General features: G+C 31.7%; 1 protein-coding gene across 1 annotated transcript; it reads left to right on the forward strand.

Annotated features, from left to right (window-relative positions):
- The first annotated feature begins 12,104 nt into the window (after positions 1-12,104).
- Positions 12,105-17,889, forward strand: yellow-h (L-dopachrome tautomerase yellow-h). Its single transcript, XM_065514695.1, has 3 exons — positions 12,105-12,385; positions 15,634-16,306; positions 17,392-17,889. The coding sequence occupies exons 1-3, from the start codon at positions 12,105-12,107 to the stop codon at positions 17,887-17,889; spliced, it is 1,452 nt and encodes a 483-aa protein (XP_065370767.1).
- Positions 17,890-18,347: the final 458 nt, after the last annotated feature.

Consider the following 18,347-nt stretch of genomic DNA (forward strand, 5'->3'; position numbering starts at 1 on the left):
TATTGTGAGTAAAACATTTTATTTATACTTGGAACGTAGAGTTTGGTTTGTACGTAATAAAATGATTTACTTACAATTACTTTTTTTATGCTACGCCGATTTTGAAATCGCTATTTTGGTTAAGTGTTTATTTGTCTCTGGAATGTATTTTTCATTAGTACTCTCACGTTGTAAAATTTGAACAAATCATATAAGCATACTTTTTTGGTACAAGTTTTTTTTTAATATCTCACTCCTAGGAACTCTGATTATCTCCAACGTCTAATGACTCAAGTTTGTTTGTTTGAAAGTTATAATTTACTAGTTGACCCCCCCGGTAGCATTTACTAATGTTAGTTCTTCAAGTTTCTCCAACCCACATGTTCTTATTTATTTGCAAATAAAATATCTAAATTTGTACTGCATACTTTAGGGAGCTTTTTTATTACAGTTGACTGGACTCAAAAAAATTTTAAAAAATTTCCGAGTTTTACCCGGAATTTTTGAATTTTTTTTCTTTACAAAACATCTGAAAATTTGAAATCGAATAAAAAAATCAGCCAAATCGCTCCAGCCGTCCTCACGTGATGCCATTACATACATGGACCATTTCATTTTAATTGATATAGATAGATAATCCATTGTTATGAATTGGGGACTACGACCAGGTACGGTAAACTGGATTTAAACATCGTTGTAAAACTAAATTGTACTTATTTTTTTTTTAAACGCTTTATTGATTTATTGAATCTGTCTATTTTGACCTTACAATAAGTATTTAAATCTTATAACATAATGGTAAACTGTCACTCATCTTAGCGGGGTGGTAGATCTGCTCTACGGGTCTGCACAAGTTGTCTTGCAAGCGTATTGGGATGGTTTCGCAGCTTCACAATATATTTCTCACGGACTTTCTCGAACTCTTCCTTTACCAATGTCACTTTTAAGTCTCTGTGGATGTTTTCATTTCTTATGTACCATGGTGCTCCCGTCATGGTCCTAAGAATTTTAGATTGGGCCCTCTGTATAAGATCAATACTGGTGTTGCTAGCCATTCCCCATAATTGAATTCCATATGTCCAAATTGGTTTTAAAACGGTCTTATACAGGATGACTTTATATTCAAGGCTTAATTTTGATTGGTCACTGATTAACCAATGAAAGCTAGAGGCTTTTAACTTCATGTGAAGTCTCTTGGTTTCTATGTGTCGGCGCCAAGTAAGCCGTCTATCCAGATGAATACCAAGGTAGGTGACATAATCAGACTGCGGTATATTAACGTTGTTGAGTGTGACAGGTGGGCAATTTCCTCTTCTTAGAGCGAACGTAACATGTTTACTTTTCAGCTCATTTACCTTTATTCGCCAGTTTTTCAATCATGACTCCACACGTACGAGGTAATTCTGCAGTTGACTAGATGCCATGAGTGGGTTTTCGTCTGAGCTAATAATGGCGGTATCATCAGCAAATGTTGAAATTGTTAGTTTATCGCACGTAGGGAGGTCGGAGGTGTAAATCAAATACAGCGTAGGTCCTAGTACACTTCCCTGTGGAACGCCAGCTCCAATTTTGTATTCTCTCGTCACATAATCATTGTACTTAACTCTGAAAAGTCTATTCGATAAATAAGACTCCAGCAATTTATGAGTACATAGTGGTAGTAAACATTTGATTTTATGTACTAGACCCTTATGCCATACCTTGTCAAAAGCCTGAGCAACGTCTAAAAAGACGGCAGAACAATATTTCTTTAATTCAAAAGATTTTCTAATCTCTCCAGTTAAACGATTGACCTGTTCAATGGTGCCATGATGTTCACGGAAACCAAATTGGTGTACTGGGATAATGTTTTCATCATTCAAAAAAGGTATTATCTTTTCCTGGAATATTTTCTCGAATATCTTCGACAAACAAGGGAGTAGGCTAATAGGTCTATAAGAAGATGGCAGGGTTAAATCTTTACCCGGTTTAGGTATCATTATTTGAGAAATTTTCCAATTTTTTGGATAAATTCCTAGTTTCAAGATCGCATTAAACAATATAGATAGCACAATTATTGCCACATTTGGTAGGTTCTTAATCATTGATGGCGTTATTAAATCATATCCCGGTGATTTTTTCAAGTCTAATTTATTTTTAATTACTCTATTAACATCCTCAGGACTAATATCGAATTGGGCTGCATTAACCATTGTTGAAGCTGGCAGTTCTTCTAGTTCAAACTCATTTGCCGTGGAGTTGGGTTGAAATACTTCACTTAAATGTTCAGCAAATACTGAGGCTTTTTCTATAGCACTTCGTGCCCAGGTTCCGTCAGCTTTTCTTAAAGCGCTTTGTGCTCGTTGAAATTGTACTTGATTTCAAATATATTGGTTTTAACGGACGGTTCAAACAGCAGTGCTTCTCAAACTTTAACATATCTGTGGGTATTATTAACATAGCTGTTCAACATACAACATTGAATAAATGCTTTTAGTTGAGCAATGTTCTACGTACCGGAATGACCCGAAGATCTTTGGCCAAGGGCTGTCTATCCAGCAACAACAGCAATGCAATTTTTATCTTCGGAGCTCCGCATTTTACTGGTCCGCGCTGGAGTTGAAGAAAATCCCGGACCATGCACTACAGATAATTTTACCCATTTTTGTGGCCAAAACTATAAGGAAACACTGAACAAGATGAAATCGGTCTACGGGGGTTTTCAAGGTTTCTGATTTCGAATCTGAGGTAAAATTTTTCAAATTAAAAATGGCGGATCCAATATGGCGGCGTAAATTTTAAAATGACTTCTGATTTACATGAAAATCGTTATTCGGGGTTATTCACGATTGCTAATTTCGAATCTGAGGTAAAATTTTCCAAATTCAAAATGGCGCACTGTGGGAAAAATGACCTATGATCTTTCTTATAAAAAATATTTTTTTTTTTAAATTTATAAACCTATAAATAGAATAATTCTATGATAGTTGCTACTAAAAAATGCATTCAACATGTTTCGATTGATATGTTAATTATGAAAATACAGGGCCGTAAATGTATGCAATGAATAAGTAGTACACGTTCGTGAGGGATTTTGGTTTCATATTTCACCCAATGTATTATCAAAAGTTTTATTGCGCTATTGAACCTACACTTTATTTTTGGATAAAACAAGTCCTATAGATTACGAGGACATGATTTGTTGTAGTGAAAATGATTTTAGTAATACCTTTTGCAATTAAATATATAAAAGTATATTTTTGTCAAAATTTTTTAATGTGAAAAGGAATTAGATTGTCGCCAAACTAATTTTTGAATTTGAAACTAGACCTAATAAAGTATGGACAAAAAATTGGCTGCCACAAAGTATAATTTTAAGCAATTGTTTAACCATCTGGCTCTGGCACCAATATTTTTCTACGAACCCTGGTACTATTTACATTTGTAAATACGTTTAATTTCTTGTATAATACATTTAATATCCTATATAATCATATTGTTAGGGATACTCAACCATTAGGAATTGTTAGGGATACTCAACCATTAGGAATGTAGCCGTCCTTAATTTCACCACAATATGACCAGGCTTCAAATAACTAGTACCAAAACAGTGTTTAAAATTGAGATATTTACATATATAAATAGTAGGCAGGGTCGAATTGTATGGACGATAAAAAAGTAAGAAATCGTATAGCAGAAACGCAATCTACGGAAAATTCTAAGAAAGTTTCCTCAAGAAAGCATAGGTCTTAAATCAAATCCTATCTTGCGCATAAAGTACCATTACCATATTGATGTATGTAAGTTATTTGGGGGCTTCGGAAAGTTGATTTCAACATACATACGGACATGGATTATCGACTTCGCTATCTATAACGATCCAGAATATATATGGGGGATTTCACGTCAAGTGAACCAACTTTTGAAATCGATGTCTTCCGATCGAGATGAAATTTATACCAAGGTTAGACCTATTGGATAATAATTCAGACACAATTTTTCAACAAGATCGGTCCAGAACTCTCTAGTTAGAGGGGTTAAAATTTGACATTTTGGCCAAACATGTGATTTTTCTCATCCATGTAACTTATTACCTATTGTTCTTAGCAAAATGTGTTCCAAATAGTTTAGATAGCTATTTCTTCAATCTTTCGAAAAAAAATATTTAAAAAAAAATAAAAAATTGTTAATTTTTTTTTCCGAAATCAAAAACTTTTTTGGTTCACTTGACTTGAAATCCCCCATATATATTAGAGTTAATTTAAAAAAATTTGATTTGCGGGTATCATAATTTTTCTGAAGGTTTTTGTATAAATAAAAATAATGGCGGCCTTTTTTTGGAAAATTTTCACTCCTGTGGTGGTTAAACACATTTAAAGACGCGGATTTCGAGCACATTTTTCTGTAGAGCAAAAACGGTTGAATATACTGCAAATATGATTTCACCAATGGATTCTGCATTAAAAATTAATACAATTGATGTTTTTTGAATTCCTAAAAATAGTTCCACTAACTCACAACAGCGGGCGTAATTCTGGGGTGGGCAAGGAATAATAGTCTAGCTACGCTTATGTCCAAGACTTATATCAAATTAAAGCTTGAAGTTATTAAAAATTCAGCTGCCCATTTTTGCCCATAAGTAGTTCCGCTATAAAAAACTTAAAGAAAACGTTACAAACATATTATTGAGCATGCAATAATAGTTTTTTTTAAATAAAAAATGATTCGGTATCTCGGGAATATTGGAGATATTATTACGAAATTTCACATGGTTGGAGCTGAGGTATTTTCGAGTTGATTCGTAGTTGTTCAGCTTCCTAGGGGTAATGGTCACCTCTGGTCTCGAATTTTTAAAACAAATCGCCAAAATTCCATTTATGATCCGAATTAAAATATAAATAGTACTTGAGAAGATCTACTAAAAATACGTTTAGATGTGTAAGTAATCTTTATTAGTTGAAGAGATATTTAGGTTTATTGATTTATTTTTTTTAATTTTGCTCGATCTTTTTTTAGTTTTTTAGATATGGACAGTTATGTCGTCCCTATAAAAAATTACTCTCATCCATACTGTCCATATCTAAAAAACTAAAAAAAGATCGAGCAAAATTAAAAAAAGAATATAAATCAATAAACCTAAATATCTATTCAACTAATGGAGATAACCTACACGTATAAGCATATTTTCAGTAGATCTTCACAAGGACTATTTCCATTTTAGCTTATTCGGATCATAAATGGGTTTTTGTCGATTTTTTTAAATAATTTGAGACACGAGATGACCAAATTTGAAGGGCCACGTATTAGCCCCCATTACCTAGGAAGCTGAACAACTGTAAATCAACTCGAAAACACCTCAGCTCCAACCATGTGAAATTTCGTAATAGTTCCCGAGATACCGAATTATTGCAGAAAAAATACGTGCGTACACTGTGCGTAGTTGGCTGAAAATGTGCTGGATTGCATTATCGAATATTTGTAGAAATCGGTCTTATACAAAGTAAATATGTATTATCGAATATCTGATGAACTATAATAGTGAGATTCTTAAAACTTTTCGTGAGTTATTTTGTTGCCATTGTACATAGTTGACAACAGCAAAAACTGAACGTAGCTCTGAACAATATTGATTTTTCCTCCCATTCGTAAATAATATTCATTGTGAAATGTTTTGGGAACTACTATAGATAGAGTTTTCATACTTCGTATTGTTATTAATGAATATGTATATGGAGATCTGCAATAGTGCGATTCTCAATAATTTTGCATGTTTTATTTTGGTATCAGATCATGGTAAGTAAATAGTTGTTTTGGAATATCTAATCCTTTCACATTTTTTATTTTCCTACGATAGGGATAGCAAAGCGCACCGGATTAAAGTTAGTAATATATAATAATATGTATATTAGGTTGTCCCAAATTTTTATTTTTGGAATTTTGGAACGCATACCCTCTATTATTTTTATATACATATATAAAACTATAGTTAAATATGAAATTTTGTCTTTCTATCAGGATTGCAACCCGTGCCGACTTGCGATTTAGTTTTAAGGTGCATTTACAAGGGGAAATAAATTAAATTTTTTCAGTTTTTGTAAAAATGTTGCCATTAAATAATTACTTTTGCAATTTAATTTAAGAGAATCGAAATATGTACGTTAGAGTGGGTCAATTTGTATGGAGCCAAAAAAATGCAACAAGCGGTTATCAAAATCGTAATCTACGATGAATTCTAAGAATGTTTGCCGAAGAAACCATGGGTCTAAAATCAAAACCGAGCTTCCCATTTTTAACGCGACAATTTTCCTTTCGTATTTTATATTTTTGTTTAAATATACTAACATTTTATTAAGCCTTTTAAGAAACTTGACTATGTTTGGGATTGTTCGAAAGGAAAGAATGGCAAAAAAGATGAATCTTTGCAAATGGAGGAGATTATCAATAAATTTCACCCGAGGATGGTTACAAAATCTCATATTGTGATTGTGCGAGAACCTAAAACCGATATTTTGGGTCACAGCGGGGGAAATGAAAAATAAAAAAAGGAGTAAGGTCTACAGGTTACAAGACCCAATTACCCGTAACATCATCATCTGCCGTAATGTGGTTTTCATCGAAAACAATAACAATGAGAATACTTCTAATAATTGTAATTCTACCGTAGTTGATATTGGTGTTGAGGATGAAGTTTCCAATTCAGGGGAAGAAAGTCCAATGGAATTGCAAACTACTGATGAATTGTCAACTGCAGAAGAAGATTTTTTTGGTTTCGAAAGTGACGATTTTGAAGACGTAAACAACAGCAGCGATGAACACAACAATGACGTCGAAAACGTTATCCATACACCTCGTCGTTCAGAACGTATTGCAAATAAACCTTTGCGCAAGTACAATTTATGTGTTACAAAAACTGAGAGTGGTAGCCAACAGGGTGACCCCGAAACCTATGATGATGCTATTTTGTCATAGCAAGCAGATTTATGGATGGCGGCAATGATTTCCGAAATGGAATCGCCCACAGCAAACAATACTTGGTGTCTCACTGAATTACCGCAAGGAAAAAAGGCGATAAAATGCAAAGTGGCACAATCAAAATTGATCAATCCAAGTATATCGAGGAAGTATTAAATCGTTTTTCAATGAGTGAGTGTAAGGCGGTATCGACACCTATGGATGTTGGTCAAAAATCAAGAAATGGCGAAGGTGCTATATATGCAATCCGTGGAATGTCTTTTGTTTGCTGCACAAATCACACTTCCCGATATCAGCTATGCTGTAAATTTGTTAAACACATTTAATGCGAATCCGGGTAAAACTCATTGGACTACAGTAAAGAGGGTAATGAGATATCTGAAGGGCACCATCGATAGCAGTCTAGTTGGTTTTTGTGACGCAGACTGGGCAGGCAATATCGACGATAGGCGTTCTACTACCGGCTACATATTTACTTTGCAAAGTGGTGCAATTTCGTGGTGTACAAGGCGCTAACGTACTGTGGCACTCTCCTCAACCGAAGCTGAATATATGGCAATGGTATCAGCCATGAAAGAGTGTATATGGTTACAGCGACTACAGAGGGAGCTTATCCAAGATGTACAAGAACCGATTACATTATATTGCGACAACAAAAGTGCTATTCTTATAGTGAAGAATAATATAATAAATTGTATAAATAATTTATTCAGGTGGAATATTGTGAATATGTATGTACTTGAATAACCTATTTATACAAAGTAGTCAGTAAGTTTACATCACTGTCACATGTAATGAAATATGTATATGAAATTGAATAAAATGGCAGTTCTTTTCTAAGTTTATTAACAACAGTTTTATATATATAAAAAAATAGAGGGTGCCCGTTCCAAAATTCCCAACAAAAAAAAATTTTGGCTTATAAGGGATTTGGCTTTTTTCTAAATCAGAAATATAAAATCTGGTTTGTTAATAAGACTGATTGATGCTGTATGTACTGTATACATACGAAATTGGTTTTTCTCCTATACAATAATTACAATGTTAATGATTTATTGTTCACAATGCATTAAATGTATCACCTCGTACCGTACATACGATACATTAGGGTGGATCAACATTTTTTTTATTGCATTGTTTTAAGTTTTACTGCCTCCGGATCGCGATTGAATTTTTATAAAGAATAAATTTTTTACATTACATTTATAATACTATTTTATGCGAAATAAAATTAACTACTGATACGAATATAAAATTTTACCATTAATCGAGTTTTTTACATAATAGTCTATCGATTGATAAATGAGTTAGATAGTGATATACAGCACTGATTTAGTGCAATACAGCCAAAGAGTCATTAAAATAATAAATGATATAAAATTCAGCATACCAAACAATTCATGGCAAATGTTAAACAATTTCTTTGTTTCTTACAACACGGAGTTAGATGAGACAAGTGTTGCGTTGAAAAGTGCTATTATTTATTTGGTTTTCATAATCTGAGAAATGTAGAGTACCAGGAATATTTCGTCACCTTAAATGCAAACGGGACGTAACTACACAAAAATTCAAAATCGAATTTTTGATTGATTATGTTCTTTTTATCAAACTACAAGTTCACGCAAATTTTGCGATCAAAAATTACAATTATTAAATAAATTCAAACGAAAAAAAATTGCCAAGAATACTCTATTATTATTGATTTTATAACGTGTTTTGCTTCTCCTGTAAAAACAATAAAAATGTAGTTACGCCCGTTTGCACTTGATGTGACGATTTGGAAGTTGCCCTTATTTGGTGTTTGCGTGATTTGAAAAATAATATATTGCAAACCTATGCAGATCTGATGAAATTTTATGAGTGGACCAGTCATAGCATATTAAGAAATAGAAGCCATCGTTATTAGAAAATTAATGGAAATATGGAAGAAATCGCCAATATCTTCAGTATCTGTTAAACGAACGAAATGTAAAAATCGTTTATAGTCTCACCCGAAAATTCCTAAAGAAAAGTTAAAAAAGATCCTTTGTGAAAGCAAGACTTTGTTTGATATTTCAGCATGTAAGTGCAAACATTTTTTTAAATATACTTGTATCAAAAACAAAAAAAATACGCGCAAGAGAACGAATTCTGATAACATACCACAGAAAGGTTACACAAATTACTAAAGTAGCCATATATATTGAACAGTGCATCTGATGAAGTTGAAAACTTCGAAGTTTCAACCAATACCCACAAACTTACCAGAGCTGTTGAGAACACATCTAATAATTCTTGCAATATAGTATATTGTAAAGGTTTACGCTACAGCGTGATTTTCTATAAAAAAACTCTTCCCAACTTCGTATAAAGACGGACCTCGACAACCAGATATTTACCAACAACTTTGAAGGTAATTCAAAGAAACAGTTATTTAGCACTTATTGATTGTAATGTTAACAGACACAACATATTCGTGAATTAGCTGCCCATCAAATTTTGAAAAGTAGATCCACAACGTCAAATAAATTACAGCTGTTTCAGATACCAAAGATAAATTTTAATGCTACGTCATACAATGACCTTTTGAAATGGGATGAAAATATTACTTAATCACCTTAATCTGTAGATGAAAAAAATCGTCTGTTTATTGAAGAAGATAAAAACGGGGGAACTGAACTAGTATTTCACCTCCCCTGTTATAATCAAGCGATAAAGAGAGCAGTCAAAGCTGTGAGCAAAGTCACATCAACTTTGTGTAGCAAAACAACAAGAGAAAGATTCATCAAATCTCAGAACCAAAATTTGATAGCAAAAATAATTATGTCGTTAGGATCAACACTTCATTATTATACCCTTCATCATGAGTGGCAAGGTAAATATAAAAGTTTGTCATTCCGTTTGTAATTTCCACATTTTTCATTTGCGACCCCATAAAGTATATATATTCTGGATCGTTATAGATAGCGGAATCGATATAGCCATGTCCGTCTGCCCCCAAATAACTTACATACACGATTCATACATCAATATCTCCGAAATTATTCCGGCTCGGTCGCTATTTAAAATCGAGAAAATCGGTCCACAAATGGCTGAGATATAAGGAAAAAACTATTACAACCTTGATTTTTGACCTATATCTGGATTATAAAGTCATTAATATAGACAATATGGATATCTAATGATAGATATTTCAAAGACCTTTGCAACGACGTATATAAGACCATAGTAAGTTGGACATACAATGGGTCAAAATCGGAAAAAAATATTTTTTAACCCGAATTTTTTTTTCATCAAACATTTTTTTTTTGTCATAAATTCTTTTTCCAAAAAAATTAATTAAAGAAATTTAAAATAAAAATTTTGAAAAAACTTTTTTTTTAAAAAACATTAAAAAACAATTTGGAAAAAAAAATTTTAAAACATTAAACAAAAAATTTTGATTTTGTTTAAATAAAAATATTTAAAAAAAAAATATTTTTAAGTATAATTTGGTGAAGGGTACATAAGATTCGACACAGCCGAATTAGCTCTCTTACTTGTTTTGATTATCTTTTATTTCACTTCTGTAAACATAGTGGCCCATAATCATAGTCAAAAATAAAGTACATTTTAAGAAAATTAAACTCGACTTTACTTAAGAGTGGACTTTAGGTCTATCATAGACAAGTTAAAGTATACTTCTGACGCTGAAGTCGACTCTAAATATAAAACTAGCTGAAGTTGTTTTTAACTCGTTTAACAACAGCATCTACTGTTCTTCACCGAGTAAAAAAGTTCGTCACAAAGTAAAAAATGTTTAAGTTACAAGATATTGGTAGAGATTTTGCAATTATTCAACAGTTATCAATAAAATTAGTACCAAAATATCGTTATTATGATATTAATCTTATCTTTACCATTTTTCCTCAACAAACAACTTTCTTTCTTTAGATGTCCCGGTTACTTTTATTGTTTACGTTTTTTGGATTTTTTTTTAATTTTGTATGTCAGCTGTTCAGCGTTGCCATTTGTCTGTTTTTTATTGTATATTGTATGAAAACATTTTCTACATTTGCGGTGGCACCCAGTTAAAGTCGGTTCAATTTAAAACATACTTTAATTTTGACTATGGTTGCAAATTAATAAAAAGCTGGTTTTTATTTTAAAGTTGTTTTTAAAAAGAACCGACTTTAGTGTTTGACTATGATTATGGGCCATTGTCTTTTTAATTACATACATTTTTGAAAGATTCAACATGAAACCGGAGGCAGAAAATTATTTCCGATTGCAGATAGAGTTTTTCTTTTCCCGCACTTTTTCATTTCCCGGGAATCGGGATTCATTTTGAAATTTCCCGGTATAATTTTGGTTATATACAAACAAACATTTCACCATTTGAAATTTGTATCGGAATGGCTTCAATTTAAATTAGATTACCTTTGTTAGATTCCATTTAATTCTGTTAATTAGCAAAAAATTAATATTTTATTTTGAATTCGTGAGTAAATCAAAAATTAAGTAAAGATGTTAATTAAAACTTGAATAAAACCCAATAATATTAAACAAAATTCAATTTCACGGAAGGTAGTTTTATTCCAAATATTTTCGTTTCACTCTTTGTAAAAAAAAATAATTCCACTTTCGATAGGAATAGAATTCGGTGACAGCCCTGAACATTCATGAGTTTTTGGAATATGTATTTTAAATAACGAACTTGTTATTGGTCTATTTGGGTTAAATCTTTTTTGTTGTATGAATCTTCTGCATTTGTTATGGACCCCTTCTTTTAGAGAAAGTCAAGTTCAAAAAACATGACTAAAACTAAGGAAAATAATTCCCGGGAATTCTCGCACAATTTCCCGGGATTTCGGGATTAAAAATTTTGCGGAATTCGCGTCCCTGGAATTCCTGTGAAAAACTCTAATTGCAGCCAAACTTAGTGACTGTTTCCTATGACTGTTTAGTAATGTTTCCTCATACACGGGTGAACCACCCTACTATACATGCAGATACATTTAGTTGAAAGGAAAGTCGATTGATGATTGCCCAATACTTGGTTGGCTTGATTGTAAAAAGTCTTGTCTTGTCTATAAAGCAATTACCAAATATGCTGTTAGACATTAGTGTGTGTTTATTATACAGTCGATACAGTTCTCAGCGGCTGTGTATAAATATTAATATTTAAATTTCACATTTGAAATTCAAGTACATAAATGAATATCTTATATAGTTCAGCATTGGTATGTTGTTTTTGCATCATTCAAATTCAGGCCTACAAATCCAGTTATGTTCACCATAATAATAATGGTGTTCAACAACAAGAGTTTCTTTCATTGTATCCGCATGCTGTTTATGGAAATGCTGATCAACAACCTGTATATTCAGGTCCAGGCAAACAAACTAAAACGAAATTGTTTGAAATTGTAAACGAGTGGAAATATTTAGATTTCGAATATTTAACATACGAACAGCGAAGACGAGCAATTGAAAATAGGTAACTTGTATTTTGAATATCGTAAACATTTATTTATTTCATTCACCTCCATTGCAAACCCCTCATTTATTTAATATTTTATGTAATATTACAAGTACAAGGTTGGCTACTGTTTCGAAACCTGCAAATGAAAGTTGCCGTTACATTTTAAACGTTTCGAATCGGTAGCCTACCTTACTTTTATTCGAATTCAATTAACTAAGTGCGGCTATAATTGCAGCACAGATCATTTCAGCCAAATCGAACAATGGCGCATATTCATAAACGATCACCAAGTCTTAACTTTTTTAAGTACCTATTTATTGATTATTGGACAACAATTAGTTAGCACTTAATCATGGGTAAAGTTGTAACTAAATGCCAACCAAGGCGAATTCATACAAGGTGGTGGCAGTTCTACAAAAGCAACAATTGGTCTTAACAAATGTCAAAAAACAAAAATGAAAAATTAAACAAATAAGTATTAAAACTTAATATAGTGCAGATAATTGAATAGTGAGGGCTTTACTTATTTATGTAAAAAATAAATATTTTGTTAATAAGCTTAGAATATATGTATAGATATTTAAATATAAAAACTAGCTTTGACAATTGTTAGAAAAAAACTTTTTTTTTCAACAAAAAAACTTTTTTTAAGTACATACAAAAATTACGAAACCCAATTCGTACATATACAGTGGCTCACAGCTTATTTCGTGCATATGACTTTTTATAAAAGATATCAGCTGTTTGACTGACTCCACCTTGTATAAATACGCCTTGATGCCAACTAAGTCCCCTTTTACAATGCAGACATTTTTCTCATTCTCTTCTCATACAAAAATAAAATAAACTAGACATGTGTTTTTTTTTTTGTCAACAGCATTCTATTGAAAAATTAAATTTTACATGTCCTTATTTTAATTGATTTACATACAAACTATAACTATAAATTTTGTATGTACTTTTTGGAGAACATAAATAGTTTTTTAATAGCTTTATAAGCCGTTTAATTAATTACAGTATATATCAATCAAAATATTATCGACATTTTGTTTTCTCTACATGTCAAAGCAGTAACTAATATATACTACGTTTATACGTAGCCTATTCGCAAATAAAAATAATTTGCAATCTCTAATTCCCTGTTTATATATTACTTTGGTTTCGGAAAATTCTTAATTTTTTAAATGCAAAAATGAAATAATTAAAAATTCTTGATTGTCTTGCAATCCAATTAATGCAAAAACTCAATAAAATATTTTAAAAACGGAAGAAAAACTAAAAACATTAAAAAAATATGGCAATATTTAAAATCTTATTTGCAAATATTGTTGTTAATCCGTAATTGTTTTCGTGAGTTAGCTATTTGCAAATAAAAAATTAATTCACTTTATTTTTACTTTCAATATATTTATTTGCTAATAAGTTGTGCGTATAAACGTAGTAATAGTTATAAATTGTGAATAAGATCTACAACTATCTATACACAGAAAAAATTAAATAGTAACAAGTAAGAGAGCTATATTCGACAGTGCCGAATCTTATATATGTATCTTCACCAAATTATACTTCAAAATACAAATTTAAAATATTTTTAGGTAAACAAAATTTTTTTTTTCCAAAGTTTGGAATTATTATTTAAATTTTTTTTTGTATTTTAATTTTTTTTGTTGGAAAAGAAATTCGGGTTAAAATTGATCAGTTGACGACATGCATCTCCACACCATGATATGGCCTCCATCGTGTTTACAGTGCCACGTAGATTTTTGAGTTGCAGTTCCGTATTTGGTTTTCCCCGAACATATGACTTTCCATCAGATCCAAAAAGATGTAATTTGTAGATAAAAGCTAATTTAATCTTGCTTTCAATTTGAAACTCTAAAATTAACGTGGCACTGTAAACACGATGGAGGCCATGTCATGGTGTGGAGATGCATGTCGTCAACTGGGGTCGGGAATTTAATATTTATCGATGATACTATGGACAAAAATGTATATTTTAACTTATTGACAAATAATTTATTGCAAAGTGCTTAGAAAGGGGGTATAAGAGACGATTTTAGGATTTAACAGGACAATGACTCAAAGCATACGTCGCAACTTGTACGAACATGGCTTATTTGTAACTGTCCCCACAATGTCAAATCAATGTTATTGAGAATTTGTGGAGTTTTCTTGAAAGAAATATTAGAAAACATTAGATAAATAATAAGCAGGACTTAAAAAATGCACTCCAACATGAATGGCAGAATATAACGACGGAATATACACAAAAACTGGTTAACTCTATGCAATCTAGACTTAAATCAGTTTTAAAACAAAAAGGATATCCCACAAAATATTAGTTTTCTTTAAAATACGAATAAAAATGGTTTAATTTATTGTTTGTAATAAATTAATTTAGTAATTTAATATGTGCACGAAATAAGCTGTGAGGTTATTTTTCTTGAAATTTCGTTTTTATGTTAAATATTTTTAATAAATTAATTGTTTTTAATTTTATTTTTTTTTTTTTGTAAAAAACAATAAATAATACCATATTTTCGAATATTTATCGGTGTTATTTTTTTAGTATGTAAGATAATTATAAAAATATAACGAAATATTTTATAAAAAGTCATATACACGAAATAAGCTGTGAGCCACTGTATATGTACGAATTAGGTTTTGTAATTTGTGTATGTACTTAAAAAAAGTTTTTTTGTTGAAAAAAAAAAAGTTTTTTTCTAACAATTGTCAAAGCTAGTTTTTATATTTTAATATCTTTATATTTTAAGTTTATTAACAAAATATTTATTTTTTACATAAATAAGTAAAGCCATCACTATTCAGTTATCTGCACTATATTAAGTTTAATTAAATTAATTAAGTTTAATTTAATTTATATTAAGTTTTAATTTAAAGACCACTTGTTGCTTTTGTAGAACTACAACCACCTTGTATGAATTCGCCTTGCCATTGACTTTAAACAGTAGAATTTTCCTTTTTAGTGGTTCTACTTGATGGGATACGCACAACAGTGCAAATTTTATGCACTATGTATCTAGCTTCAGGCATTTGGGCTTGAATCTGTTAGTTATTCATTCAGAGAGTAATGCCATTCTTTTGTGTACATATGTCTAGCTAATTCGATGAATACATTGAACAAGAAATTTATCACGAACATGAGCCGTAATAATAATAATTTACTTTATATTAAAAATTCGAACTAAACGTTAGATATTCATAATTCATATATCTTATTATTTTATTTTTCTTTCTTCAAGGGAATTTATTCCGGAAAATAACCTGCCACTAGGCATTGACTTCTACGAAAATCGAATATTTATTACAACACCTCGATGGAAAGATGGCGTTCCAGCCAGTTTCGGCTATTTAAATTATCCACCTGCAGAACGTAGTCCGGCTATTAAGCCATATCCAAATTGGGAAGCTCATAGTGATCCTTATAATCCGGATTGCTCCAAATTAATCTCCGTATACCGAACCTTTATTGATAGCTGTAAACGAATTTTTTTAATAGATTCGGGTATTGTTAATGCCACTGTCTCACTTAATCAAGTATGTCCTCCGAAAATAGTTGCCTTCGATTTGAGGACAAATGAAAAAATAGTCCATTATGACTTTCCAGCTAGTCAAATAAAAGAAGATAGTTTACACTCAAATATTGTGGTGGATGTTACCGATGATCGTTGCGATGATGCACATGTTTACGTTACTGACGTTTGGCGCTTTGGCATTCTAGTGTACAGTTTGAGGAAAAACCGAAGTTGGCGAGTAACCAACTATAACTTTTCTCCCGATCCGGTTGCTTCTGATTTCAATGTATATGGCTTAAACTTTCAATGGTTGGATGGTGTGTTTGGTATGAGCATGTCTTTGCCGAAGATATCGACAAATGAACGTGTATTGTACTTTCATCCAATGGCAAGCTTTAAGGTATGGCAATAATTTATGCATCAAAATAGTAATGACCACGTTCAGATTTGCATCACTATTCTGCATATGATGCGCATACATATATGATTAGTTAGCGCTGATAAGATGATACAGATCATTTTCCATTCTTAATAATTCATTTGCTTAGCACCTAATAATGAATGGCTCAATAGGATAAATTTGTATTAATACCAAGCAATCAGTTTAAATTTTAATATTCCAAACAATGATGGAAAACAAATTTGCTGTTCGGTGTCAAACAATATTCAACTTCAGAGTACTAAAATTTTAATTTTCAATAGCGTAGTTTTGTAGTGCAAATCGTCAAAGGCCAGTCTTTCCTTTTATTCATAAAATGTAATTGAATAACAATTCTGTCCAAATCATAGATACGCCAAACTTCAAATGACTCCGTTTACTGCTTACTCACTTTACAAGACGTTATTCACCTAAAGGGTTTTTCAATAAGAGCGCTACAAAAGTTTTTTTTAAATAAAACAAAAACGGTTTTGGATATCAATGAAATTCTTTATTCCTGTGAAAGTACGTTCGATTCCAGTATGTATGGAACTCGATTTCTCGAACGTGCGGGTCTTGATCATCACGGAAGAAGTACGGCCCATAAACCACACCAAACCGTAATTTTTTCAGGATCCAATGATGACTCATGGAGTACGTGTGGATTGCTGTTTGACCAATAACGCATATTTTGCTTATTGACGAAGCCATTCAGCCAGAAATGAGCCTCATCGCTGAAGATGATTTTTCGATCTTAACGTTGAGGCCACTGATTCCGAATTTCGGTAGTAAATTTGATATCTATATCTTTCCATCATGAAATGGCAAACCTTACTGATGAGAAATGTCAAAAGAGCGGTATAAAATATGGCGTCGTTTGCTGTCCCTATCGGTCTATTTTTGTAGCGTCCCTGTTGAAACCCCCCTTTCTTATTGCTGGAATTCTTTTTACATTATTTGCATGTCAATTGCGGTTAGAGTTTGTTAATGATATCCTACACTGATGCATATATGTACATACTTTTAAAACTTTTTTATAATATTGATCAGATTTTTTCACATTATAGGAATTTATGGTGTCTACAAGTTTATTGAAAGATGAAAACATATGGATAGCTGATGCTCAAAAGGTGGCCAAGTATTTTGTACCGATTGGAGAAAGAGGAGAGTTTGGCCAATCTTCAACGTCTGGTATTGCACAAAATGGAGTTATGTTTTTTACACAAGTGCACAGAGATGATATTGGATGCTGGGATACATCTAAATCGTATGGTCAAAACAACATCCATAGATTTTTCGATAACGGTCCTAAGGCGAACAATGGCGGCAAAAATGTAACAGAAACCCTGATACAATTTCCAAACGACTTAAAAGTTGATCACGAGCCGTTACCACATCAAAATATATGGGTTATAAGCAATCGTTTGCCGATTTATCTATACAGCCAACTAAACTATGATGAAATTAATTTCCGTATTTTAAAAGCAAATGTTGCTAATCTTATTGCGAATACAGTTTGTGATCCGCTTGAAAGTCCGGGACCTCTGGAGGGTGCTGTAGCTTAATAGTCTATTAATAACAAGTATTTATCACAGCGCCCTCCTTCGGCGGTATAGCATTGAAATGCCGCCGAAGTAAATTAAATAAAAAAGGACTATAAAACTTTGAATAATGCGCATACTCACAACCAGAGACGCTGTAACCTGTACTAATATCAAACATAATGCGCAATTACAGAGTTGCCAAACAAAAAGCTTTCTTCTCCTTTCACCACATTTCTTTCTCAAGAACTATCTATGCCTTTTTTAAAGAAGGTGACACAATTATATATGTACATAGAAACATTAATGCCTGAGTGTTACATCTCTTTAAAAAAAATAAGTAATTTCACATACACTTCAACATATGTATTGCAATCCATAATTATTTTTATTATTTTTTTACTGGTTTTGCTTAACTTCTTCCAAAATCACTTGATTTCATAAACTAAATTTGTTAAGCAATCCACAGCCCAATTATAAAT

Source organism: Calliphora vicina, chromosome X (genome assembly GCF_958450345.1).
Source record: "Calliphora vicina chromosome X, idCalVici1.1, whole genome shotgun sequence".
Classification (NCBI taxonomy): domain Eukaryota; kingdom Metazoa; phylum Arthropoda; class Insecta; order Diptera; family Calliphoridae; genus Calliphora; species Calliphora vicina.